At 39.4% G+C, this 26,487-nt stretch overlaps 2 protein-coding genes across 27 annotated transcripts in view; one reads left to right on the forward strand and one right to left on the reverse strand.

Annotated features, from left to right (window-relative positions):
- Positions 1–1,509, forward strand: part of LOC311439477 (uncharacterized protein) — a 127,114-nt gene extending 125,605 nt beyond the window's left edge. For all 21 annotated transcript variants that reach the window (XR_014694732.1, XR_014694738.1, XR_014694739.1 and 18 more), the window contains one exon: positions 1,000–1,509. The gene's annotated coding sequence lies outside the window, so the exon portion shown is untranslated. The remainder of the gene's footprint in view (positions 1–999) is intronic.
- The window catches only part of PRKG1 (protein kinase cGMP-dependent 1), a 466,559-nt gene that overhangs the window by 13,345 nt on the left and 426,727 nt on the right, over positions 1–26,487 (reverse strand). For all 6 annotated transcript variants that reach the window (XM_084525160.1, XM_084525159.1, XM_084525163.1 and 3 more), the window contains 4 exons: positions 23,500–23,596; positions 8,791–8,930; positions 2,941–3,030; positions 323–464 (listed from right to left, as the gene is read on the reverse strand). In XM_084525160.1, coding sequence (XP_084381286.1) covers positions 323–464; positions 2,941–3,030; positions 8,791–8,930; positions 23,500–23,596 — 469 coding nt within the window. The remainder of the gene's footprint in view (positions 1–322; positions 465–2,940; positions 3,031–8,790; positions 8,931–23,499; positions 23,597–26,487) is intronic.

Below are 26,487 nucleotides of genomic sequence, written 5' to 3' on the forward strand. Positions count from 1 at the left end.
CTCTGTCTCCTAACGGTATCTTTTTGTCTTTCAGTAGCAGAATTAGCGTTTTCCAGCTCAGCTACAGCCTCACTCTGCTGGAGGTTGGGAAAACATCCCAGTGATGAGTGACGATATTCTGGCCCTGATCGTATCTCAATATTTACTGATGGCCACCATCAGAGACTGGACCTTGGGTTGGGTGGACTTTTTTTCTGACCCTCTATGGTTAATTCCATCTTCTCTACCCATAACACTAGTTGTCCAGTACTAGAAGACAGGAATGGTGTCTTTTAATTATTTATTTATTTATTTGGCAAAACCAGACATGGCAGGCACTTACCAGTTTGGCATAACCTCGATGATCCAGAATGAGGTTTTCTGGCTTGAGGTCCCTATAAATTATTCCTTTGGAATGCAAATATGCAAAAGCTTCGACTACGCATGCCGTATAAAACCTGGTTGTTGAATCCTCAAATGAACCTCTGTGTAAAACAAGAAAGAGAAAGATGATAAAGTGATTTCTGGGTACAGGACTGAGCTGTTTCTACAGGTCATTATCACCATCATGGATATAAAGTAAGGGCTTGATTTTTGCAAGAGGTGAGCTATTCTTGCTGTAGTTAACCTATATTTATTTTACCTAGAGCAATTCTTTATATTTACAATTTCTTTTTCTTAACAGCCTAAAACCGTATTGTAGGCCAATACAATCTCTTCCCTTTCTGGACTTCATCTTATATCCATATAAGATATCCAATATATCAATATCCATACGGTCCAGTAGAATCACCCAATACCTGGAAAATGACTGCTGCTGAACTGACCTTTTTACATAAATTTACATATATTTCTATTTTTTAAGTTAGCTTCTTGGCCTTCAATTGACATTCATATCAAACATTTGAATCTAAAATACTGTAATTTTTATTTTGTATTTACATATTGTAGAATTTAAATTTATAAGTAAGTGCCTTCTATGTAAAAGTTGATTTCTTTATTATAATCTTTGACTTTTAGGTGCTGAAAGAATTTTGAACTGTGAAGATTAAGAACTCCCATACTCATGTTCATATGCGACAAAAGACAGAAAAAATGCATTTGCTGGGACTTGAAGTGTTAATCGTAAATTCAGCGTTGTGTGCTTTTTGATCCTCATTTGAGTACAAGTTTGCAAGCAGTTTTCAGAAGCAAAGTATATTCCGCTGCCTGCCTTGAGCTTGTGGCTGGAGTAGAGCTCAGAAGCGCATCTAAGCTAGGTGGCAGCAGAACCACAATTTAAAACTGAGAGAATTGAAGATGGAATTATCAGGCTCTGACAAAGATGAAGGATACCTTCTAGCACCTGCTAACTTTGCTACTCTTCTCCTTTTAATGGTACAGAGAAGGCATGGTTTTAGGAGAAGGAAGAATTATAAAAATTCAGTATGGATAATTAATTAAAAGTAATTTTATACATGTTTTTTGATCAATCTTTCCAATGCATTTCTTTCACTTTCCAAATTTAATTAAATCATGTTTCAATTATGATTCTATTGCGTATTTATATGCGATTGCTCGCACACTTCCCTGCCCCGCCATTGTGTTATGTGTATGTAACATGTACACCCACACAACCCACATTCCACCTGCCTCCTGCTTACACACAAAAAACAAAAACAAAACACTGCAAGGTCAAATCCTCCAAAGACAGGAAATACCAGGACCACATTTGCCTGTGCATTACGATGCGGTATTTAATTACATGCTTTCAGACTATTTTTTCCATGGCACTTCTGTGCCCCAATCACATAATGCTAAGCTATGGATTCAATGCACGATCCTGTGTCCCACGTTGATGAATGGCCCTTAATAAAGCTTGACCCAACCCCCGCACAGAATTACTGGTTTCCTCCTGAGATTTCCTCTGGTCTTCATTGCTATTATACCTGACTTCTTCGTAAGCATTAAGAAATGTTAATAGATATGGTTCATTATGGTTTATGACTTATTGCAATGTCTCTGTGACAGATGTGGAGGCTGCTATTCATAGTCGGGGGGGCAGAATTTCATACACTGAAATGAAAAATGCAGGTCTTTTGACAGGATGGGAAATACTGATTTTTCAAAAGGCTTTGACGGACTTTGCATTTTTTATTTCTAAATTGCACTTTCCCATTGATTTTATTCACAAATGTGATATCTGATTAATGCCATTATTTTTTTAAAGTCCAAAGTTAAGGCCATGTCAGTAATGCATAAAGGTGCTGTGCTGGAAGGACTGTATCTCTCAACCATTTCTTGCAAGACTACAGTGAGAGTGAAATCACCACTGCACCTACTGCAACCCCTGGTTGCACCCTGCAGGGTCACTGTTGGCCTTCATACATGGTGCCCAAAGTCTCTGACACCCTTACGACAATCCCCCATTTTCCTATCAAGGGCCTGAACTTCCAGACAGGCTCCCAAACATGAGGATCAGTAGCATGGGCACCTAGGATGTAGCTGCCATCTCTGTGATCAGAAAAGGCTGACATTAAAATGTACCATCAACTATTCAGGGGTATGGAGTACTTCTGGTATGAACACAGTACGCTTCAGAGATGAAGACACTTATCATGAATACAGTTTATCACATGATTATCATCATTACCACCACTACTTTCTGTATCTTTTCCAGGTTTGTAGAGATGTCATGAGAAGGTAGCCTGAGCTAAGTCTCCATTTATATAAAGCTTTGTACATGTTGGAGATAACCTAAATCAGTCCTAAGGGTATTCTCGGTTATAATTGGATTCCCTTTGTCTCTAGTCAACTGCATGGGAACAGAAATATTGTATTATTTCCTTATCTTCTGGGGATCTTAAATTAAACATAACATAGTAAGACAGGTTTTGCAAATGAAAGATAAAGACCCTTGGTTATCTGAAGGCACATTAAAAAATATTCAACTTTTTATGACAATAACTTTTTAATACTCACCTGTCCCTGAGAATTGTCCACAGCTCTCCACCTAGACAAGCTTCCATCAGCATGTACAGGTACTTGCTGTCCTTGAATGTCCTGTAGAGCCTAGCATCGGAAAACAAGAAAATAATATAACATTGACAGTAAAAGTCAAGGTGCCAGTTGTTCCCACTTCTCATAGACCATGTGCTTCATCCCACAAGACTGGGAGGATCTTACAGAGCTAGTGCTGAATTTATGGAGATCATTTCAATCTCTCATCAGTCCTTTGTATCTCATGGGAAATAATTCAGCAGAAAAAGATGGGAATTTGAGTTGTAGAATCACAGAATCATGAAGGTTGGAAAATACCTCCAAGATCATCTGCTCCAACCATCCCCCTACCACCAATGTCAGCCACTAAACCATATCCCTAAGCACCATGTCCAACCTTTCCTTAAACACCCCAAGGGACAGTGACTCCACCACCTTCCTGGGCAACCCATCCCAATGCCTAATCACTCTCTCTGAGAAGGAATGTCTCTCCTCATTTCCAACTTGAGCCTCCCCTACTGAAAGGGTTGTGAGGCACTGGAACAGGCTGCCCAGGGAAGTGGTGGAGTCACCATCCCTGGAAGTCTTCAAAAGACGTTTAGATGTAGAGCTTAGGGAAATGGTTTAGTGGGGACTGTTAGCGTTAGGTCAGAGGTTGGACTTGATGATCTTGAGGTCTCTTCCAACCTAGAAAATTCTGTGATTCTGTGATTCTGTGAACTTGAGGCCATTCCTTCTAGTCCTATCATGAGTTACCTGTGAGAAGAAGCTGACACCCAGCTCCCCACACCTCCCTTGCAGGTAGCTGCAGAGAGCAATGAGGTCTCTCCTGAGTCTCCTCTTCTCCAGACCAAACACTGACAGTTCCCTCAGCTGCTCCTCACAGGATTTGTGGGCCAGGCCTTTCACCAGCTCACAGCCCTTCTCTGGACATGCTCCAGGGCCTCGATGTCCTTGCAGTGAGGGGCCCAAAGCTGAACACAGCACTTGAGGTGTGGCCTCACCAGAGCAGAGTACAGGAAGATGATCACCTCCCTGGTCCTGCTGGCTGCACTATTCCTGGTACAAGCCAGGATGCCGTTGGCCTTCTTGGCCACCTGGGCACACTACTGGCTCATGTTCAGGCGAGCATCAACCAACACTCCCAGGTCCTTTTCCTCTGCACAGCTTTCTAACCACCCTGCCCCAAGCCTGTAGCACTGCATGGGGTTGTTGTGGCCAAAGTGCAGGAACCAGCACTGAGCCATGTTGAACATCATCCCATTGGCCTCTGCCCATCAACCCATCCTGTCCACGTCCCTCTGCAGGGCCTCCCTACCTTGTGGCAGATCAACACTTCCTCCCAACTTGGTGTCATCTGCCAACTTATTGAGGGTGCACTCAATTCCCGCATCCAAGTCATCAGTAAAGATATTAAAGAGGATGGGCCCAATGCTGATCCCTGGTGAACACTGCTTGTGACCAGTTGCCATCTGGATTTCACTCAATTAATGAAGTGTATCAGAGCAAAAGAAGCAATTACAATAGCTCTGAGTATTAAATATAAAGTCTGACACTTCTAATGGCATAACCTGACACTTGGCTTTCCAGATTTGCTTGAAAAAAAAAGAAGTTTTCCTACAATTTTAACAATGTCTGTATCATCTTATTCTTCGTGCTACAGATACAGCTGTAGATCTACTGTATTTCTTCTTCCATTTCAAGGAAGTGCTGCCCAATTTGTGATTAATTTCAGAATTTAAAACTACTGATTTAGTCAAGTTTAAAGAGAACCTGCTGACATTTAGGTATCTAAAAGCACCCTTCCTCTTCATCATAGGGGCTGAATGTGGAGGAAAATTTGTCTAAAGAGATAGATGGGCCAGGATTTATGAACCCATATTCCTTCTCAGAGTGATATATTAAACAAGTGCAATTATAAAACTATAGACATAAACATAGGGAATTCAGTGTCAGCTACTTTATTTGATTTTAATATTGAACCAATTTTTCCCCCCAAAGCTCTGAGGTGGGCAGCAGTATCTCTTGCAGGAAGACAGGAGAAGAAGGGTGGGGAAGGGATTTGCTTGTCAGGGAAAGGAAACCCATCAGGCACCTTAAGACTAGGCCGTGTGATAGATCAGGGGGTTAAAAAAATAATTAAAAAGGCAGGATTTGGTTCATTTTGCAGGCATTTTGTTAATATTAAGGTACAGGGCAAAACGTGGGTTTGGTATGCCTTCACACTATGATGCTAGACAGAATTTGTTTCCTGTGTGTGTTTGCATAGCACAGCACACAGTTTAGCAGCAGCTACCTGATACATTTTTAGCATGTTTAACAGAAAAAATTCCAGCAACTGCAGCTGTGATGCAGGCAGGACATTGGGTACTTGCTGATTGTCCTGCTGAAGCTAGGACAGGGTCTGTTACTGCTGTCTGAATCAATCTTGCTTTTCCTTGCTTTCACATGCATTAGAGGTCATAAGATTACAAAAAAAAAAAATCACAGAAAAAAAAGCTCAGTGCTTATCTACCTGTGAAATATTCTGTAGCTAAAATGTACTATATGTGGCCACAATGAAATTTAATGGAAAAAAACAGACTTGTGCTTTAGAGCTTCCCTTACTATAATATTACCTATGTTGACATTTAAAACCTCAGTTATGCATCTCAGAAAAGTTGGAACAAACTAATTGGCCATTTCATATGTTTAAAATTTATGGATTTACAAAAAAAAAAACACCATATTTCTTGCTAGTTGGACAAAATAAAATTTATACTACAATACTATAATTTCATCTACATTAAAGATTACAGAAAACCTACATCTTAAAGAACCCCAAATATGAATAATTAAATATTTTTGATTGCCTGTTAATTTAAATGCTGCTGAAATAAAGCACTACTTTCTCTTGTTAAGGCAGCCCTGCTGAAAGCTTACTTTCCAGAACATCTTAAGGGCATCAAATCTGGCCAATCAAATATTATTTATCAACTTTAACAGAAGTGCAAAGTTTATACATGAGATGTATAGCATGAAGTATGAAACCACAGTATTTCAGTGGATCAAGCAGTTATAAGTCTGAAATGTCACAATATTGGAATTCATTCCTTTATTCATTTTCTTACTCATCTAAATATTTACAGATCTGCTGCAGAACATCCGTGGCTCAACACTTGCTTGTTCCTTTACCAAATCCACACATAGCATTTTGTTCTGTAAAGTTGTCAGTTTATCTATGAGTAAATTTTATTGAGTGATATTTGGCTTCTTCTTTTTTTTTTTTCCTTTGCTTGGCTTAATGCATTTTGAAAACCTAACTGAAATACTTTTCCAAGATTTTTCACAAACAGTTTCATGAAGAATTAGGAAAACAATTCTATTCTTCAGGAATTTTGTCTTTCCCATTCTGTTATCCCAGAGGTTGTCCTTGGTTCAAGATCATTTTAAACCTACCTTTAACCTAAAGGCTCAAAACACAATTTGTCTACCAAAATGGTAACATCTCTGCCTGTAGTACCCAGAAAAAAAGTATCTCAGCTACAGGCCTGGCCCAAAAAAGGGTACAAACACGCTATGAATAAATTTAGGACAGAAAGTAGAAGAAAACTCAAAATCCCCATGGAGATGCAAAAGGAGAAGTGAGAGGGAAAAGTGGGCATGGGCTTTGATAAGCCAGTGAACATTTTCTAGTTTCCAGCAGCTGCAATAAGAAAAGGTTGGGCTTTGTGGCTTAGAAAGTCCCTCTCCTGTGCAGGATGTCTAAGGGGTATGAAAAGTGTTTAGGGAAGGCTTGTTACTCTAAAGGACAGGAAATATTGCATGATATGGAAAGAAAAAAAGGGATTCAGTTTGGCCCTACATCTGAGCTGCCTGCTTTGTCAATAGTGTACAGATCATTTTACATGTGTATGCAAGTAATAGTGTAACATAATTATATAATACCATATAAATACATATAGTGATGTTATAGCTAGGGACAGACACAGAAAAACAAGAACATATAATGAGACATAACAGCAGCAAATAACTCAGCCTGACTGAAGTCCTCTACACTGGCGTGCTGGGAAGTCTGCACTGAATCAAAAATTGAGTTTTGATGGAAACTGCCAGGCCATAAAGAACTGGAAAAAGTTCTTCCTTCATCCTGTCTTCTTGTCACCTTTTCCATTTTGGGCTCACTTTGGAACAAGAAGAAGACTGGGATCACTTCAAAGTTCATCTTATCACTGTTTCTCAGCATTCAAAGCACCTGCTTTGGCAAAGGGGCCGGACCCAATCTCTCAAGGTCCCTTCCAACCCCTACAATTCTGTGTGATTCTGCCCTAGACCTATGACCACTGCATCTTTTTTTTTCCCACTTGCCTATTGAAAGAACAAAAAACTTAGAAATAAGGAACTGCAGTGTATTTCTTTTATTAGCTATGAATATCAGTGGCTCCATAAGCAAATGTCTGTAGGCTCAGGTTTTTTATTTAGGAGTGGGTATTCTGGAAATGGTGTTAAGATGTCCCTCTGGTCAGCTGGCTCTGTGTTTCACCTTTCTTTACACCAACATACTAAGCCAGCTCAGGCTTCAGAAAATAGATCTATAGGCTAAAATAGCCTGCAAGGTATATTTGGCTCTAGCCTAGGTAATGGGGGCATGTTTGTGAATCAAGTATTACAGTGTGAAGGAAACTGCAGCTGGGTACAATGTCAGCGTGCAGTTGTCACCAATGAATCACAGGTGAAGCCTGGGCTCCTGGGGAATCCCAGGGATCAGCCAGGCTTTTGGCCAACACTCGCAGTGGTTCTGCCTGTGAAGGAAATACCCCCTTAGCAGATGATGGGTTGCCATCCCCGCCATGCACTTGCCCTTATATTTTGTCACAGTGGTTTGGTTTCTCTCCTGAGTTAGCACACCTCTCTCCAGCACTTTTTGGGAGAGGGGTTGATCTCTTCCAGCAAAAGCCAAGGGCTTCAGCCCATCTCTTTGGGGGTGGGATGAAGCATCCTTGGCTTAGACATGAGGGCTGTCTTTTAGATAGCTCCAGACTGGGGAAATGCATTACCCTGTCAGAGGTCCTGCACTCTGATCCTGACCTAAAACATATAAAAGGACTGTTTCTCCTTCCTGCAGACAGATACTCATAAACTTGAAGCATCAGAAAACTTCAATATTAGGGTCAAAACAAAAATGATTAACACCTGGTTTTGTTCCCTGAAGAACTGCATCTGCTTAAGTTTCAGGAAGCATACAATTTCAGTGCATTTGCTCAAGATGAGTCAAGGGACAATGAATCAAGTCTACAAAATATACCTTAAATATGCAATGGATACAACCGGTCATTCACATAACAGCACGTGATCTCCAAAGATGAAACCCTGCCTTTTAACTTCCTTTTGTGAGATGGAAAATTCAGAAGAAAGAGGAAAATTCCTATTGAGTAGGGGCAACACTAAGTCATGGTGTGTATGTCTATGTGGAGCATCACGCGCTGGCATCAGCAAATCTGCCCATGATCTGGGATGGCAATGTGTTTGCTCCAGGAGCCACAAAGCCGTGTTAGCATGGTGCAGGGACCAAGCAAATCAGTCAAGACATGGATTTAGTTCAGGCTTGGGAAGAACTCCCCGATTCCCTATGGGCAGAATAATTTCATATTTTCCTGGGAAAACAAACAAAAACAAACAAAACAAAACAAAAAAACCTTATTCTATATTCTGTATTTGCAGTCACTTGCAGGGAAGATATGGCTGAAGTGTTTTTTTAGTGATGCATGGATAAAACCTATATGGTTTTATCAAATGCTGAGACTGGCTGTCCTTTGCTCTATCACGACAGTGTGTGGGACAGAGGGACAGTACCTCACGATGAAGTCCGAGTGAGCGCTCTGCATGATCTGCTTCTCTGAGCGGATGTGCTCCTGCTGTCTCGTGTCCACTATGTGACGTTTCTTCAGGATTTTCATCGCAAAAGTTTTTGACTCTTCACTTTTCAACTGGACCTTGGGTAAAGTAGACAAATGCACTGGTTAGAAGCAAGGCGTGTCCCCTCACTAAGCTGTGAAAGCCTAACTGCATGGGCTCACCACCTATCCTTCAGAAAAGTTGAAAAACAAGTTTCCGTCATGAAAAGCACAATGCACTTGAACAAGAGCTTGGTTGTAGAACCTGAGCATTCCCGCCACATGCTTTCTGCAGTCACACACAGGTCACCTCCTGCACAATCCAACATTTCACCAATGGAAACTCTTCTTTTGCCCCAAATCTATGTTCTCTTCTTACCTCTTCAGCCATCAGCTTCATTAGAATATGAAGTAGATTTTAACCCATGGCTACACCAGGTACTGCTGTTTGCTATGAGGGTATGCCATTAAATTGAAAAGCCATTTCCAAAACTCATTGTTGAAGGGAAAACCCAACTGTCAGCATTAGTTTCAAGTCAGAAGATGTTGCTAGCTAATGTACAATATTCATAAAGCCTTCTACAACTAGTAATACATGTACCGCCTCTGGCAGGGAAATGCAATCCTTGGATGTTTTTAAGGGATGAGAAGAGCTGGCTTTTTAACACCACTGCTTTGTCACGTCTTTACTTTTAACCTTAAGCCTCAGCAACCTATTTTTAGCCTGATTTCCCGAGATGAGATTGAAGGGAGTTGTTTGCTTGCTTGCCAATGTTACCATGGTAACTTCTGAACCCTGAACCATTCCCAGCTAGCTCTAAGCAACAGGTACAAATCCCAAAGAAAACTACAACTGAACTATCCTTTCCATCTTGCTCATCCCCTATTAGTCACCACCAAATGAGAAAGCAGCCTCATCGCTGGCCTACCAGGCCTCTTAGTTTGCTAAATTCCTCCATTAGCTGTTCACAATAATATTGCCAGTTAAGTGATTGGGAAAAACATTACGCTTACAGTAAGAGGTGCCACTTGGTGACTTCTATTTTGGTTTTCTTGCAGGAATTTGGCCTCAGCCAGCAGACAACATCTTGTTTGTCATGAGCTCCATCAGGAATTCAGCTTGCCTTTTAAGTTAGGAGACAACATTCATGCGATGGCATTTTATTTAATATAATATCTATCCTTATATTTTTTAATAACAGAAATATGAGATGTGACATCTTCAAAAGTTCTCCCAGGCTGTCCCTACAACCATAGCATTGAACAGTTTCCTCTGTATTTGTGTGGTAACGGTTCAGGTTACAGGGAAAATACAAGGAGGGATGGCATCTACAGCATCCAGTCTTTGTCAGAAATCAGACTGGTTCCCAGGTGTACACCAAGGCGCCTACAGCTTAAGGAGATCAGATCCAAAAAGCTGATTCTCAGATGGCAAAGAGACACATCAAACAGATTCGCAACACAAGTAGAAGTGATTAAGAAATATACACTAATAAAGGAGAATTCACCTTCTATGGCCTAATATTTTCATTATAAATTCTTTATTAATGCTGTTTCAGTGGTTTCATCTACAATGGCGCAAAATGCAGACATAATAGCTCACATCACCAACATAAATCTTGTCTCTGCCTGCCAGAGAACAGAAGCTGTAGATCTTTGTGATATGTAATTTCTATAACGTGGTTTAGGACTAATGAACTTAATAAAGCCAGGAAAATTTGAAGATGGAATGAACTTCCTCATTGCTCTTATGTTTCTCAAAACACCTGTGGATATCTCAATTTTGCCATCATTTTGCTGTTGCTTTCATAGAAGTACCTTCCTGTTCCACGATCTGATTCTAGGTTTGCAATCACTGCTTGGTGCAATATTGGTGTGCTCAAGTACATATACTGACATATATGCATGCACGTACATATGTATGCATGTATTTATCTGCCTGTTTTAAAACCACTTGGGGTTTCTGTAGTCATATTGGTGGCTTTTCGTTTTCCCCGCAGCCACAAGCATTTCCAATCTCACATAAAACTTCTTTTTCCAAAGGCACTATTCTGCATCTCACACTGAGACTCATAATTATTATCTTTGCATGAAGCCTGTGCTCGCCATTTAATCTTCATGGAGACAGGGTACAAAGACCTAAACAATCCACATAAAACAAAGAAAAACATTTTTCCTCATCTCTAAGGTTATTTATTGAGCTCCCAAGTTATTTATTGAACTGGAGCTGCACAATGCTGCTCTGCTACATGTTTTGACCACAGCTCAAAGCAGAACAAAATTCTGTATTTACTCCAGACTGAAAGTGATAAAAGTGAGTTTGGTTTTGGGGTTAGAGCTTTTTTTTTATTTTATTTTTTTTACTTTATTTCATTTTGAGTAAATAAACGGCATATGGACTTTAATTCAACTGTTTGAACTAAATTATTTGACATTATTCAATCTAAATCAAACCAGGGTGTTTCAGGGGAAAAGGGAGATTAAGGCGGTGACACAGGGGATGAAGCAATGATGAAGGTAAGGAAAAACCTAGGGTGAGCAAAATTTACTAAATCTCGAAAACAACAACAACAACAACAAAAAGTAAGTTTTAGTATGATTAAGAATGTAATTCTGGAGAATTTGTCCCTCCTCCTATGGATGGCAAACCAGATTGCTGAACCTCTCATGAGCCTCACCCATCCAGTGCAGTGTAATCAGCTGCCATGCAAATTATTTCAAAAGTCTTTGCAAAGCCATATCACATGTTACAGATCATTTGTTTTCTTTTAGTATGTTTTATTGTTAGATTGTCCAGAAACAAAAAATAAATGAACAAGAGAGCCAAGAAAGTAGATCTCCTACCAAACCTAAAAACTAGTCGGTCAGTTTGAACAAGACACATGTTCAATAAAATGATATTTAACACTTCTAAACTTAGTTGAAACACAAATCTGTGTTTCTCTTTCTAACGTTAATCTTTACTAGATGTCAGTGTTAAAAATAAACATGACAACTGGGTGGAGTCTCAGATCACTGAATTCCAAAATTATAGGATAAAGTGAAATATGTATAAATCCCAATTTGTCCACTTATGGTATAACATTTTGATAATGGGTATTCTGACTACTTGTCCTACTTGTCAAATTTTTGTGTCTTTCATTAGAAAAGTTATTTCTCTTTCTTTCTCCTTTTTTTTTTTTTTTAAATTATAATTTTTTCATGGATGCCTGGGTTTTGAGGAAGTAATCTGCTTTCCTATATTTACCTGTACACCTTCAAAAGAAGTACAGGAAAAGAAATTACTATAAGGAAGAAAAAGGCAGCATTTTCGTTTGGTGTTTGATAATGTTATCACTGCCACAAATGTTTAAATATGGAACAAACAAGTAGCTACAATTAGCTAATGCAAGACTTTGACATTATGCCACAGGAGAATTTATATACATTTTCCATTCCCTTTCCTAATGTGCTTAGTAATGCAGAAGATTTGCAAGAAGTTGAGAACATGGGGGGATTAACTTGCATTCAATGTGCTGATGCACTGAAACATACTGCTGAGGTACAAAATCTAAGGCTTAAATTTTGGATCACTTTCTTTCCTATGTTTTTCTCTGAGCTGGTTGTCCACCTGGATGATGAATCCTGAAAACTTCTCCTTCTCCAACATGCCTTAGTTGGTTTGGAGTTTCTGCTGTAACTGCCAAATGATGGACTGTGATGACTATTTTTTTACGATGTAAAGCTGTCCGTCTCCAGATCATTTCTACTATTCCTATAAACAGTAACTTTTAATGTTAACTTCGTGGTAGTTTATAGAAAAAAAGAACATGTCTAATTCCAATCTAATTACTACAGTTGAAAAAAAATATCCAAGAGTCACCTACACTTTTTACTTTAAAATTCAGGATTAATGTTAGGATGCTGAGAATGGGCTGCTAAGAACACCCTGTCCTCCAAATATAATGAAAAAAAAAAAAGCACGTGATGCCACAAAACCACAAAGATTTTGTCTCTCAGCTCAGAGGAAGGTGGATATGCTGGGCAGGAAGCTCAGCCTTCCGAACAAACCCACCACAAAAATATCCTAAATGCTTTAGAGAAATGAAAAAGGCAGGCAGTTCGCAAAGGAGCCATCTTTGCTATACAGCCCAGGAGATCAGCTTTGACATAACTTGAAGCAACATCTTAAATTTCAAAGGCCCCAGGACTATTGATTTGGTGGAGACGTGCTGGAGCCTTGGGTTTCAATCATTTTTCTCCAAGAGGATTGACACAGGGTAACCAGCAGCCTCCATCTCTCTAATTTTTTTGCAAGTAAAAAGCATTTCCAGTCCCTTCCCTCCTTCTTTTCTAATTCCTCTCCTCACTTTGTCCTTACATAGTCATTACCCTTTTACCAGTGCAAAATTATCTCTTTTGGAGATGCAGAGCACTGAGAGTAAGAGCAAGCAACATGGCCAATGTAAATGTCCATATTCACTGAAAATAATAACGCTGCATATTTTACTGAAAGGCCCACTGGCAAGGAAAAAACTACAAATTAATTTTATAACACTGAGTACAGCGTTATACTTCCCCTTCTCCCTGCTGTCAAACATACGCTTCAGCTGTCCATTATGCGGCCATCTCATTGTGTTCCGGCACATGGTCCATGTTTGCAGTTCTGCCTCTCGCTTGCACGGGCTAAACTGAATTCAAAGCAGGCTGAACAGCAAACCTCCACCAATAGCAGACTACAGGCCTATACCATCTTTGTCAGTGCAAAAATCCTCCAAAAAGTGAATCCTGATAAACCTATAGGTGCCACTGATCAGGCTCCATCCTGGTTGGGCTCCCTCCTGGTCAATCTGTGTAAGCTCTTGACCTCTGTTAGAAATGACACTCTGTAGGAGGGTCTAATCCTTTTCATTTGTGGAACAATAATATATTTTCTTGTCAAAAGGTAAAAGAAAATCAGTCAGGAGTGTGGTGAAATAAAGCCCAAATACCACCCTAAATTGTGACACACGAAACCAGTACTAAGAGAAGTAAAATGCTTTACATCAGGTCATTCTGCAGGATTGTTACCCAGGAAATGAGCTGCATCCCAGTGACAAAAATAACAGCAGAAACCTTGTTTATAACTACGTGAGGTTAACGGTGGCAGCCACGTGCCACCTGGGGAGCACATCCACACAGAGTCATCACCTCATCCTCTCCTCTTTGTCTGTGCTTCAGCATGATGCCCCATACCCAGGTAGCATGTACTTTTTTGGCAGCCTGTGTCATCAAGACAAAGCCACCCCTGAGTGAACCCAAACAGATAGGTCGCTGTTTGCAAATACATTCAACCAAAGTCCTGTAAGAGGACATGAGGAACAGTCAGGAAGACAGGCTTAATTTTGCTGTTAATAATTTACATTCACAGGACTACATTTAACTTCTCAGCATTCAGAAAATAATGCTGCTTCAGTAAAGAAACTTTAAAAAATCCATTATGAGGTGGGTAAAGATGCCTTGGTGGTGAGTTCAGTAGAAGAGGAATGCTACAAGATTAGGACAAGATGCAACCACAGGGGAGAAGAGGACAGTAAAAGTAGTGGAGAAGGAGATAGAGAGCGAGAGGAATGACAAGGACAAGAGAAGTCCCTTCTCTCTTCCTATTCTGAGTCCTTGTTTCCTTACACCTTAGCTGGCTTCTCCTGCACTCTCTGTGCTTATAGAAAAATGTTGCAACCACTTCAAAAATGTTGCTTTGCTTTATGATGTACAAACTCCTGCAACTTCCAAAACACACAGTGCGTTCAAAGTCTGCTCTGTTAACACAGCTATCATTCACATACAAATAAAAATGTTTTTTACCTTAGTGCTTTTTCATTTTTATTTATTTATTTTTTTTTTTTTTTGGGGGGGGGATGGATATTTATAAGACAAAATTGTGCATTTGTTGTGCAATTGTGATTGTGCATTTTCTCTAAAAAGCTGCCCCAGATAATATGTTCCTCTGTGATACTCTGTGCAGACCCTTAAAGCCATGAAAGACATGAAAGAGCAACAGACCCACGGGCATGGCCTGAACACATTTCGTATTTATAGTTTATCCTTCCTACATTTTGGCAGCTAAAATAGAGATTACAATTTGAATGGCATTTGCCACTGAAAAATGCCCAGATTTCTTCTGATGGAACAAGCATATTTGAACATGAATTCTTGCAGCTTCTGGACACTATACTCACAAAAATTTGCTCATAAGCTTCAGAGTTTTCTACTAATCCTCAGGGTAGCTGGCCTCGCTCCTAACTAAATGAGAACACACAGTGAGCAGAGTTTGTGCAAGTAAAAAACATTTATTTTACTCTGGAGATGTGGCTTTTTCCTAAATGCTCTGCAATAGTGATCCTTTAGGAGCTGGCCAGAACCTTTTCTTGAAATCTTGTATACACTGCTGACAGACAGGTTTCTTGTTGCTAATGTCTCCTGCTGATCACCCACTGTGGGCCTGGTGATACCTATATAACAACAACGATGGTAGTTTAAACACCTTCCTAAAGGGCTTCTGCTAGCTGACTTATGTGTGCTTTATTTGGAAATAATGGAGAAATCAGGGCTATCATGAAACATGAATATCTTTGTATCACGTTAAATAACAACTGACTCAATGCAGTGCTTGGGAACTGAAGTGCAAATGCTTTTGCTTGCCGGGTATGCACAGGGTCCTTTATTTTCCACGGCTTCCCAACTAGATGCATTTGAAGCAACAAAAATAGCAGCAGCTGTTGCTGAGCGCAGCACTTGGGCTGCAGGCAGGCTAACGAGAAGGCAAGCTGAGATCTCCTAATCCCAACAGCTGAACTGCTGCACGAACAAAGCAGCGGCATTTCCCCCCAGCAAAAGAGTACAGCATGTTTTTAGTACTAAATATACTTCTGTTCTCCCAGGATGAAACAGACTTCCCCAGAATGATATTTGTTGCCTTACAACTTGCTTTTTTTTTGCCAGCATTTGTTTCTATTAGGCAAGGGGGGAGATACCTTGCTCATATTTATTCCTCAAAGTATTTCAGATGTCTCCATTAAGGTTTTAAAGATACTTTGCTCATCTCCTTAAGGCCAGATTCAGCTGCTCTCCTCACCTAAGACTTAGAGAGAAATTGTAGCTTGCATCTCCAAATCATAACAAGCAAACTACCCAGTGGTTCTTACTCTATCCTTTCCACCTCATGTTCAACATCACACGAACAAGTTTTTGCTCAAGGCTGTTGGGAGAAGAGGAGGAATGCAGCTTATGGGGCCCACGTGTGAATAGGGGTAGCGATCAGGCTGGATGAGACTGGGTCGAGACTAAAAAAAAAGATCTTAAGATGAAATAAAAAAATAATAATAATAAATATGTTTCTGGGATATACTGTAGGCTGAAATTGTGAAGGCTGAATCCAAGAATGGGCATATAATAAATGGGCATTAGAGTGGAAACTGTCTGTGCTGTCCTCATTTTCTTTGAAAAAAGTCTAGATTCATCTGGTTGGGGAAGCACCAAATATCATATCCTATCACACAGCACAATCAGAGTGCTATGGGACTCCGTTGGAAAATACATTGCAGAATTACACTCTATGAGTACACATAAATATGTAGTAAAAATTCAAGTTCCTGAGAAAACCTCAGATATTTAATAATTTAAGTTACTTAATCAAATTCTGACTTTTGCAAAAAATACATAATTCTACGTTTTGATCCCTGTACTGAAAATTGCTATTCAATGCTTGACAGCATGAACAAGTAAGTTTTTTATAAGCAAGGACATTGGGAAATGCATTAAAATTCACGCTTTTCTCTAAACCTCAGAGGTAAATATTTTTTTCAAAAATGTCTAGAAGGAAAAGGCTAAAAACCAGTGAGGAATGTAAACTGTTTCATGCATAAAATCATTCCAATAAAAAGTAAATATCAGAAGAAGGGTTATATAGCTAAAATATGTTAAACCAAATGGAAAAACTCACTACTGTGGTTTCCTGAAAATATAAGATGGACATAAAGTCTCAAACCTCCAACCCCAGCCCCACTCCTGAGTTTGTCTTTGTTCATAATACAGCACCTATTTTTACATCTTACTCCTACCTCCAACATGAGCCCAAGCCTCCAGCTTGACAGCTCATATCCTGATCAGGACTCCAACAATATTTGATGTGCTACAAATGGTGTCTCATCTTTCCAAACCATGACAACATCCTTTCCATTAGCAGGCAAGTCCCAAGAATATATCTCAATCTACAAAGTAACACCTGCCAAAGATGTATTCAATTCCATCAAGAATTAAAAATCAAAGGAAAAATAAAGAAAAACGCCCTATCTGACAGTATCACTCAAATGTTTCAAATTAAGCATCCTGCATATAGTCAAGAAGGGCAGAAGAAAACAAACAAAAACAAACAAACAAAAACCACACACACACAAAACAAAACAAAACAAAACAAAACAAAACAAAACAAAACACAGACCAAACCTTCATAAATAGTATTTTGCTCAGCTCCACAGCTGTAGTTTCATTATTGTCTGAATGTGGGATTTACTCAGGTACCTACCTGATCTTCCAATCCTTCACTAAAACCAATTTTCTTGTGTTGACTGTACCCAAAGTACACTATCTTTCAGAAAGATGAAGACGAAAGGATTCTTAACAATTAAAAATAAGAAAGAAACATTTCAAAGATTTTTAAGAGAAGACTGATCTTGAAAAGCTTCATAATAGCTGGAATAAAATGATAGCTATGCAATTGGAAATTTCCACTGATAAATGTCTGAGTTATGCATCTGTCACTCTATTGGAAGACAATTACAGGATTTTTTGCCTTGCCATCTAACTACTTCACTAATGTTTTTATTTACAAAAAAAAGGCTATAACAAATTTGATTGCACTTCATCATCTGTGGCCAGATTTTTCTTAAAACATAAATAAAAATGAAAAATGCCATACTACCCATTTTAAAAGGTCTTGTATAGTCCCAGTAAAATATGGCAGAAACTCAGTTTTTATGTGTATGTCCTGATTAATCTCCATATTCTAAAGGAGTTTAGTTTTTAGTGGCCATCATCAAGCCGAAAGGAGGTTACAAGGAGGACTTCAAGGGGGTCTGTCTAGTATATATCACCATTATATACTTTTATTAATGGTTTGGATAATGAAACAGGAAGAATATTATTAACTTTGCACATACTAAAATTGAGATAGAAAGGGCTATGAATGCTTTTGAGAAGAGCAAGGGAATTAAATTTGATTTTTACAAATTGAAGTAATGGCTTGAAATAAAAGGGACACAATTCAGTGACGGCAAAGGCACATAGCTGCACTTGTCCTGCTCTACCTGACCATGGGAAGGTACAGGTTGGACTAACGTACCTAGTATGGGACACTGCTAAAAGAGGGGAGAACCAACTGGGAACTGAGAAAACATAATGACCACTGACACAGAAAGCATGAATTGCATGTCAAGCTCTCAAGAAGAATATTTGTTTTTTCTAATGGGGAGTATTTCAGGTTTATGTGATAATGGTCTTCAAATATATACAACTCTACTGCATGAGAAGGGAAGAAAGTGCCCCCAAGTCCACTTGAAACGAGAACAACAAATGACAGGCTAAGAGGTGTTATATATCAGGAAAACTTTTCTTGCAGCGAGGAACGGTAGGCACTGGAATAAAGTGCCTCGGGAGCCTTCTGTCCTGCAGACTTTCAATGACAAATCAGGGAAAAGTGGTCAGAAGTGGTTAGGTGTATTTGATTCTGCTGTGGGGCAATGGTGTTCGATCTCTTTAGGTCCCTTCCAGCCCAAGATATAATGAACATATGGTTGAAATATGTGCTTTAAGTGCCACTGACTTCCGCAAAGCTGCCAAACATTGAAACATATGATTAAATGTTTTGTCAAGTCAGGGCTAAAAGTTGGGCCTGTCCTTAATCTGCCTGTTCATACTGTTGCTCTCAGGATCCCCAAACCATGTGTTACCAAAGCAGCACAGAAGGCACAGCTCCCTCCAAGCTCGCCTACGTGCAGAGGTAGTATAAGTCTGTAGGTTTTGTCAGCATATTTGCCCTGAGAAGCGAGAAATATGTAGCTGAAACCAAGCCTCAATGGTGTGGGGTGGATGGTGTGGGGGGGAAACATGTTATTTTTGCAATTTTACTATAACAGGAGAGATTTAAAATCTCCTTCTCCCTTCTCTGAGTGATTGTTCGAAGTGATAACTGCACGTCAGTATAACCAAGGCATGCATTCAGGCCTGGACCTGATTTTTAGTCTACCTGTACTCAGCCATCATCTACATGAAGTGATTCATAGCAATAATGACTCTAACCTTGTATGTTCAGATACTCTGATACATTTATTTCAGAGCTGTCTAAAATAATCTTGATTTAAATCTGGAACACGTGACCTGGGGCAGACGATTAGAAACATATGACTTAAATTAAAAGGAAATTAAAGAACAAAGACAAAAGCAATAAATTCAGGAGAGATGATTTATGAAGGCTGAGAACACCTGACCTACATGTCTGTTCTTTGCAAAGTAGTGCTTTGTAGGACACAAACCCAAGACGATAGATTCATTCACTGTTGTAATGTGTTACTGAGGCACCCAGATCCCAACACAGAAGAGGCTCAGCTGACACAGTCCTGACAAGCTAAGCAGCAAAAAATAGTGGATGCATCTTTTAATCTATGCTATTAAACACAAGAAGTCCAGTCCTATTATTTCCCTTCTCCAACGCTAAGGGACGTGTCCATGAGCTGGATGAGAGGCACAGGAAGAGATGTCCCAGAGCTGCTTGCACTACCTTGGCAACTCTCCAAAATGCAGAAGGGTTGCCCTAGGAATGTGGCACCAGCCGGCCCTGGGCAGACTATGGGCTCTCGAACCCACCTGTTTGTTTTTTTTTTTTAAACAGTGAGCGTCACACAGCTCCTGCTGTACGCACACAAATGCCTCTGTTTGCTCCATCATAGGGTCGCTTGTTTTGATGATCCTGCTATCGAAACTTCACTGCCAGTGTTTAGAAGCAGCCCTACAATGATTCTTTTCCATGGATAGCACATGGAAAAACTCCTTATTGCCTACTTTCAAACCGTGTTTTGACTGACATGCAAGGACGCGATGCAGTTTCTGCCTGACGTGAAATGCTGCTCCTGTTCAGTGGCAGAACTGGTCCCCAGGGCAAGCAGCACGGGACAGCTCAGCTGCTCTGCCCCCCTGACAGTAGCCTGGATAAAAGCTGACTGCAGACAAAGTCCAGCTGGGGATAAAGGAGCAGAACAGCGGCCATAAGGACAAGACACGTTGTAAGAGGCATTAAGTAGCCATTAAAAATCTGGGCCAACTACGTACAACAGCAACGCAAATCTGTTGGAAATTTCTCTTGACATATGGAAAATAAAACTACTTAGAAAAGGTCCCACATGTGCTAACCAGGACTTCTCACCACAGGAGATAAGCTTTCTATTACAGGAACAAAACCAAGACAAAAAGATATTTCCACGTGTTATCTCCATAGAATTGAAAATTACTTAAATAACAGGCTGTCTGGCCTGAAGGAAATGTACTACCATATGAATTCATTGATGGGATGAATGCTGAAAACAGCCGGCATTCACGGAGGTGCCTGGAACACCAAAGTGTATTTACACAAGCCACACCAGAACGTTAAAAAATGTATGCAAATGGGAACGTTATTTGCCTTTGGCCAGCAAGACCCAAACTCAGACCCAGACATTCCAGTTTCCAACCAGACACCACCAGTGGCCCTCTGGAAGGGTATACAGATGTCCTGGGGGACTTGCCCACAGCAGCTGGGGTTAATCTATAAAAATCCTCTTCCTTGGAAAGTGTAAAAATTGCAGTGTTTTTCGGGAACAAATTCCAGAACTGCTGGGCATTAGCAAGATGCAGTAGTACATGCAAGGAATAAAAGAGTCAAGTCCTCCGATACATTTTGCATTAGTTCATTTCTGGCCGTAAATCATAAAACATGTTTTTTGTACCAAAGACAGAAACAAGAGGTAGCAATTCTCGGCTCAGCTTTGATGAAAATATTCTCTTGTTTGAATAACATAATGACCTCATTTTCCAGTATTCAGCAATGAAATGGCAATTCATAAAGGTACTTAGTTTTTTAAAGCTGACAGAATATTAACATAGTTTGCCTTGGTGATAAAGAAAAATAATTAAATCATGAGTGCTAAGCTAAACTTTTAAATATTTTTATCCTTCTTTGTGGAATTCAGTATTAGTTAAGAACTGCTACAGTCTATTTAGCAGAAATATACGACTACTTAGTGATGTAATACATCTTTATTTCCTCCTTAACTAAAAATCTTAGGAATGTAAATCTGAAATATAAGGTTTTCTTGAGACACTTAGCTCTGCTGGAGAGTCTGAAGAGCTAAATGCAAATTGTTATCAGGCTCACTTTAGGAACAGTACCTGAAGAAGTCCTTTGGTATGTTATACCTTCACATTTTCTTGCATTTTTCCTCTCTTCCCCATCTCACTTCTCTTAATTACTGAAACACCTTTCCCAAAGGAAAATGCTTCTCTAGTCTTGTCCCCTCCTCCTTCATGTAGCAGGCACAATGCAGGGAATAACTGTAATCACACCATACAAGCAACTTCTGTGTCTCCAACAAACTGACAACAGGAAATTAATATGGGAAGTGGTTTAAGCTGGTGAGAAAGAAGAAGACTCTTTCTTCTTCATTTTCACCAGATTATTCACCAGAGTATTTATAATTTACCCAGAAAACGACCTGCTTAGGACAGCAAGGTCACGGGGAGTTAAACTCATCCTTGAAAAAAAAAAACACCTAAAAGGTGATTGAAATATTTCTCCCATTAGTAGCCTTTTGTAGGCTTTGTAGGTGGAACCAGGGATTCTCGAAGGCTTCTGAGTTTTGGAACTCTGCAAAGATTTAAATATTTCTACCTGATACTGATTTGATATGTTAAAGTAACAGCACGTTTATTCCTGCTCTTCTTCACACCTGACCAGATGTCATGCGTACATAATATTTAGTTTTTCTCAACATCTTATAGCTTCCAAATTAACTTTGAATGCAGCTAGAGGTAGAGGACTCATGACCATCACTCATAACACAGTACAATTTTTTTTCACATCTGTGCATTTTTAGGGTACCTGAAGCAACCCCCCATGAAGACAAACTCATCCACCTTCCCAGGAACAACATGAGGTGTTCAAAGCTTGAAAATATACCCCCCAAAAACTCAACAACTACACCCACTCACCCAATCAACCAAAAAAAAACATCTTAGAAATGAAAATAAGCCTAGCAAGCTCCTTCCAAGATTCAAAACAAGCCCCCAAATGGTAGGTCCCTCACTACAGGTTACCTCAGGCTGATACCCAGTGGTGTTATCAACTTAGGAAGCAAATCCCCTGACCTTTATAATGGTGAAACACCTTCATATGTGAAGTTGAGCACCACCTGAATTAAACTCCTGCTCTAAAGTCTCCTCTGCAGAACATGACTGTAGAAGGAATGGGGAAAGGACATCCTTTCCAGGCTGTGCGTGAGCTCCAGTGACTATCTTCCAAAACAACTGCTGCTAATATTAAATAAATAAAAACAAAAACCGAGGAAGAGATCAAAGTTCTCATTGATGTCCTCTGTTTTTCACAGTTTTACATAAATCAAAATAAGAAGAGTTAGGAACAAATCATATAGAAGAATGACTTCCACTTTTAACACTGATTTTATCCATTATATCACAAATAATTACCAAACTACTTATTTTGCCAGTTTTCCAGTTCCCAGCAATAAACAAATAATATAAAAAAAGTCATTTGGGGCTCTCATATGGTTACAGAGTAAGGATTTCCCATAGATTTTGTGTTGTCAGCAGTAAATGTTCACTGTTCTGCTCCTAACTTAAAGGAGTACCTAACATATTGTACTGGTGTTCAGTATCAGAAACTCCTCCTTGGTCAGCATGTTGATGTAAACTAAGCTGCTTCTTTCTATTAGAAGTTTTTGTATTTACATGATATTACACATGGTCACAAAACAGCTGCTGATCCATGCTCCTCCTGCTCAGGTTTTGTTTTAATAAAGACTACATAGTTCTAAATCTAAGCAGAGCAAAAAGCTGTTTTTGCTTTTTCACTAGAATTCACAGAATCTTTAGTGAAATAGTATTTTTCTGTGAAATTTTATTATAATTGAATCTACAGTTTCCGTGATAATCAAGTAGATCTGCCTCTAGATCTGAATTAGAAACTGCTTAGAGGAGACATCGCACCGTTATTCCAGTTTTGACTAAGTAACATTTTAAGATTTTTTTGCTCTTTCAATCTTATCACTTAACCAACAGCTGCACAATGATTCAGGTTCTTGCTAAAAGACAATCAATGTTATAAACAGCATTGCTTCAATGTATGACCATGTAGAGAGAAACAACACGTGCTCCTCTCTCCTCAACCTAGTATATATTTTTCAGTTACTGCAAATTATTTATTCATTTGTTTTTATTTACCCAGAAATGTCATGCAGCTTTCTTCCACCATTAGAAAATATATGATCCTATCACATACTTCTCTTCTGGGAATTCTGTTGTAATACTGAACAAAAATAAAAAGACTCATAACACAGTAGTGGTTCCCGGACATCACACAAAGTTCAAAGAAGAAAAGGTTACCTACCAGTTCAACTCGTCCAAAACCTCCAACTCCAAGGGTGTCAATGATGTTGAAATCAGACAGCTTCAGGTTAGCGAAGAAGGCAGCTTCGGCTTCATATCTGGATTTTTTTATGCGAAAAAATGGAAATTTCTTAGAGGTGCAAACATGAGTACTGCGCAATACTGTACCCGCATGGCATGAGTGTGGAACAGCATTTACCTGCTTAATTTCCATCTTATCTCTTAGAGTTTGCTTTTATTCACACTCATTGTTTCACAGTTCCCAATTGTAGCATAGCTCCAATTTGCACAGTTTTCGAAGTGAGAAAAGCAAACATACCTACTGCATGCCTACAATGCAAATGTCTGGTACTGTAATTCAGCTCCAGCTACCCAACAAACGCTACATTTTGACATTTTCTATTGATCTTCTTGTGAAGAGAGGGTGGTTTTTTTTTGGTCTTTAAGTATTTTTGGAAGATAAAGTCTCTCATACAAGTTTCTCTTATCCACAGGCTGGCAGTAGTTTCTATAAATGTTTATTGAAAGTGGCAAGATCATTAAGGTCCCTGGAGAGAAATCACAGCCAGGTTTTATGAAATCAGATCCAATAAGCTGAGGGCTGGTGTGCAAATGCCTGAAATGAATGACTTCAGTCACATATTAGCATTCCTATAAGGATATCTTCAGTTCTTTTCCTTCTATAAACTCAACTTGGAGTAGAAATTCCAGCACAGGAGGTCCCAAAATCCAGATGCTCCCTCTTTAGCCCATGTGCAACTAGCTTGTAACAGAAGTTCACAAAGCCCTTAACTAGGGATGCATGCAAATCCAACACATGCAAGCCTGCCAAAATAAGCTTCCCATGACTATCCTCATGAATATGATTCCTCTAAAATAGCTCCTTGTCAAGGTTTATGGTATTTTTAGAAAGGCTCGGAAGGGAAATGGATGAACAGGATCCACCCACTCAATAAAGCTTGACATTCAGCTGCCGGAGAAGGCCCTGTGCATGAGCAACCTTTGGCTGTTGGTGACACAGACTTGTATGGGAAAAGAGCATTGACGGATCATGAAGAGAGGCATGGAAGGTGGGAAGGGGGAACTGGCTTGGAAACACAGTTTTTGATATTTAACTTCAGCCATATTATCTTGCAGATAGACCATAATCTGCTATTTCACCCCAGTTCTTCATTTGAGCATGATAACGCCAGAGTAAAGATAAAATAACATAGTGTTAGCTACAATCATATGTACATATCTGAGCTACAATCATATGTACATATCTGCCTATCCTTCTAATGTATCTTATCTGTCATGCCTGTTTCTAATCTAATTCAGTAATGGGATAACATTGATTTACTGACTTACTCCCCTCAAAATAACTTATTCATTCTATTTAAAACTGAAATGACATTGGAGGAAAAAAAAATTGTGGTGAAAGAAAAACTGAGAGGTGTCACAAAAGGTGAAAGGTCACATAACAAACCCCCAAATACAATGCAATAAAGTGCAATTTTATCTTGGGGATACTGTCAACAAATCAGATAAGCTCTGCTTTATTATTTATACTGTCACCAGATCCTCTCAGTGACCTTGCTCCTGTGACCAGAGCAGCCTGACTGCATCCGATTTTGGAAACTAATCAGCACCGAGCCTGCTTTGAACTTGGGATAACCTTGTGTGACACAGCTGCTTATTGATCATTTTATACTAATCATGAGGTGCATACTAAACCTGGAGCTGAAAGGAGCTCTGGTAAGAGAAAGCCATATTTGTATGTTCCCTTCTAAATCACCAAAGACACATCATTTTAGGGGTGACAGTGCAACGAGATGCGTCTAATTTTCATGATAAATGTATAGACAGCATATGAGTTATCTTCTGTTTTCCTGACCAGTTAAATACCTCTAATGATTTATAATTGCTAGAAAGATGAAATCCCAGCATGAGAAAATTTCCTTTCAGCAGTGAAACTACTGAGGCAAAACTGCTAGTCAAAAAGCCCTGCATTAAATTTGCCCAAGGCTTGGGAGTCTCCCTTGGTGGAAGGAGGCAGGAAAGAAGATGCCAGCCAGAGGGATCACTTGCTCTCAGAGAGGCAGGGAAATAGCTACCCTGCCTCCGCTGGGCAAGGTATTTCTCAATGCTGAGCGAGGAGGGGACAGGAGATGCCAAACAAGAGTGTCTCAGGAGGAGTAGGGTCTCCAAAGACATACAACAAAGTTAGAGGAAATTATCCTGAATAATGGTGAAGTCCTACCAAAATGATGCACAGTTCACATCATGTGACATAGGAGGACAAAACTAAGTCAAAGATGCCCCTGCGCTGGCAAGGAAAGCAGGATGTTAGTCCCAGCCCCTGGAAGATCCACCAATTCTCCTGAAAATGCCTTGGTTTGATGGGAACAGGGATATTCTGCTCCAGACACAACTTCTTCAACATTTTGTGTACTGAGTTGTAGAAGCTGAAAGCTCTGCTGATGGCATTTCAAGTAAAAAAGATGTGATAATTTATTATTTTGTTTAAAAAAATGTACTTATAGTGTTATTGTTATTGTTTTTTGAAATCCCTCATTTGATTCTTTCTGACAGATAAGACTGTTTATATGCAGTTAGTACATACAAGAGCAATGAAGCCTATGAAACAAACTAGATGCAGCTTTCTAGGCATCCTAGAAAGAAAAGAAATTTAAAAAATATATAGTAAAACTAAAATGTTTGTAAAATCAAGCATGCAAGCCCTTCACATGCTTACTAACAACAGGCACATCTGAATTCTGTTTTATTCACAGCTACAAAGGTCAAAGTCCACCTTCAAATCAAATTCCTACATGCTGAGAAACAGGAGTTATTCACTTCAGCCCTGCAAAGTTAAGAATAAATCTCATCAGTCTTTTAAATAAAAATACCCAAGTGCAGATATTTCCAAGGCATCTCATAAATCAGAAATCAGGGTGTAACCCTCACCCTAAAATTAAGAATATGAATTCAGCTTTCGTCTTTTAAC

Source organism: Aythya ferina (genome assembly GCF_964211825.1).
Source record: "Aythya ferina genome assembly, chromosome: 7".
In the NCBI taxonomy this organism is placed as follows: Eukaryota; Metazoa; Chordata; class Aves; order Anseriformes; family Anatidae; genus Aythya; species Aythya ferina.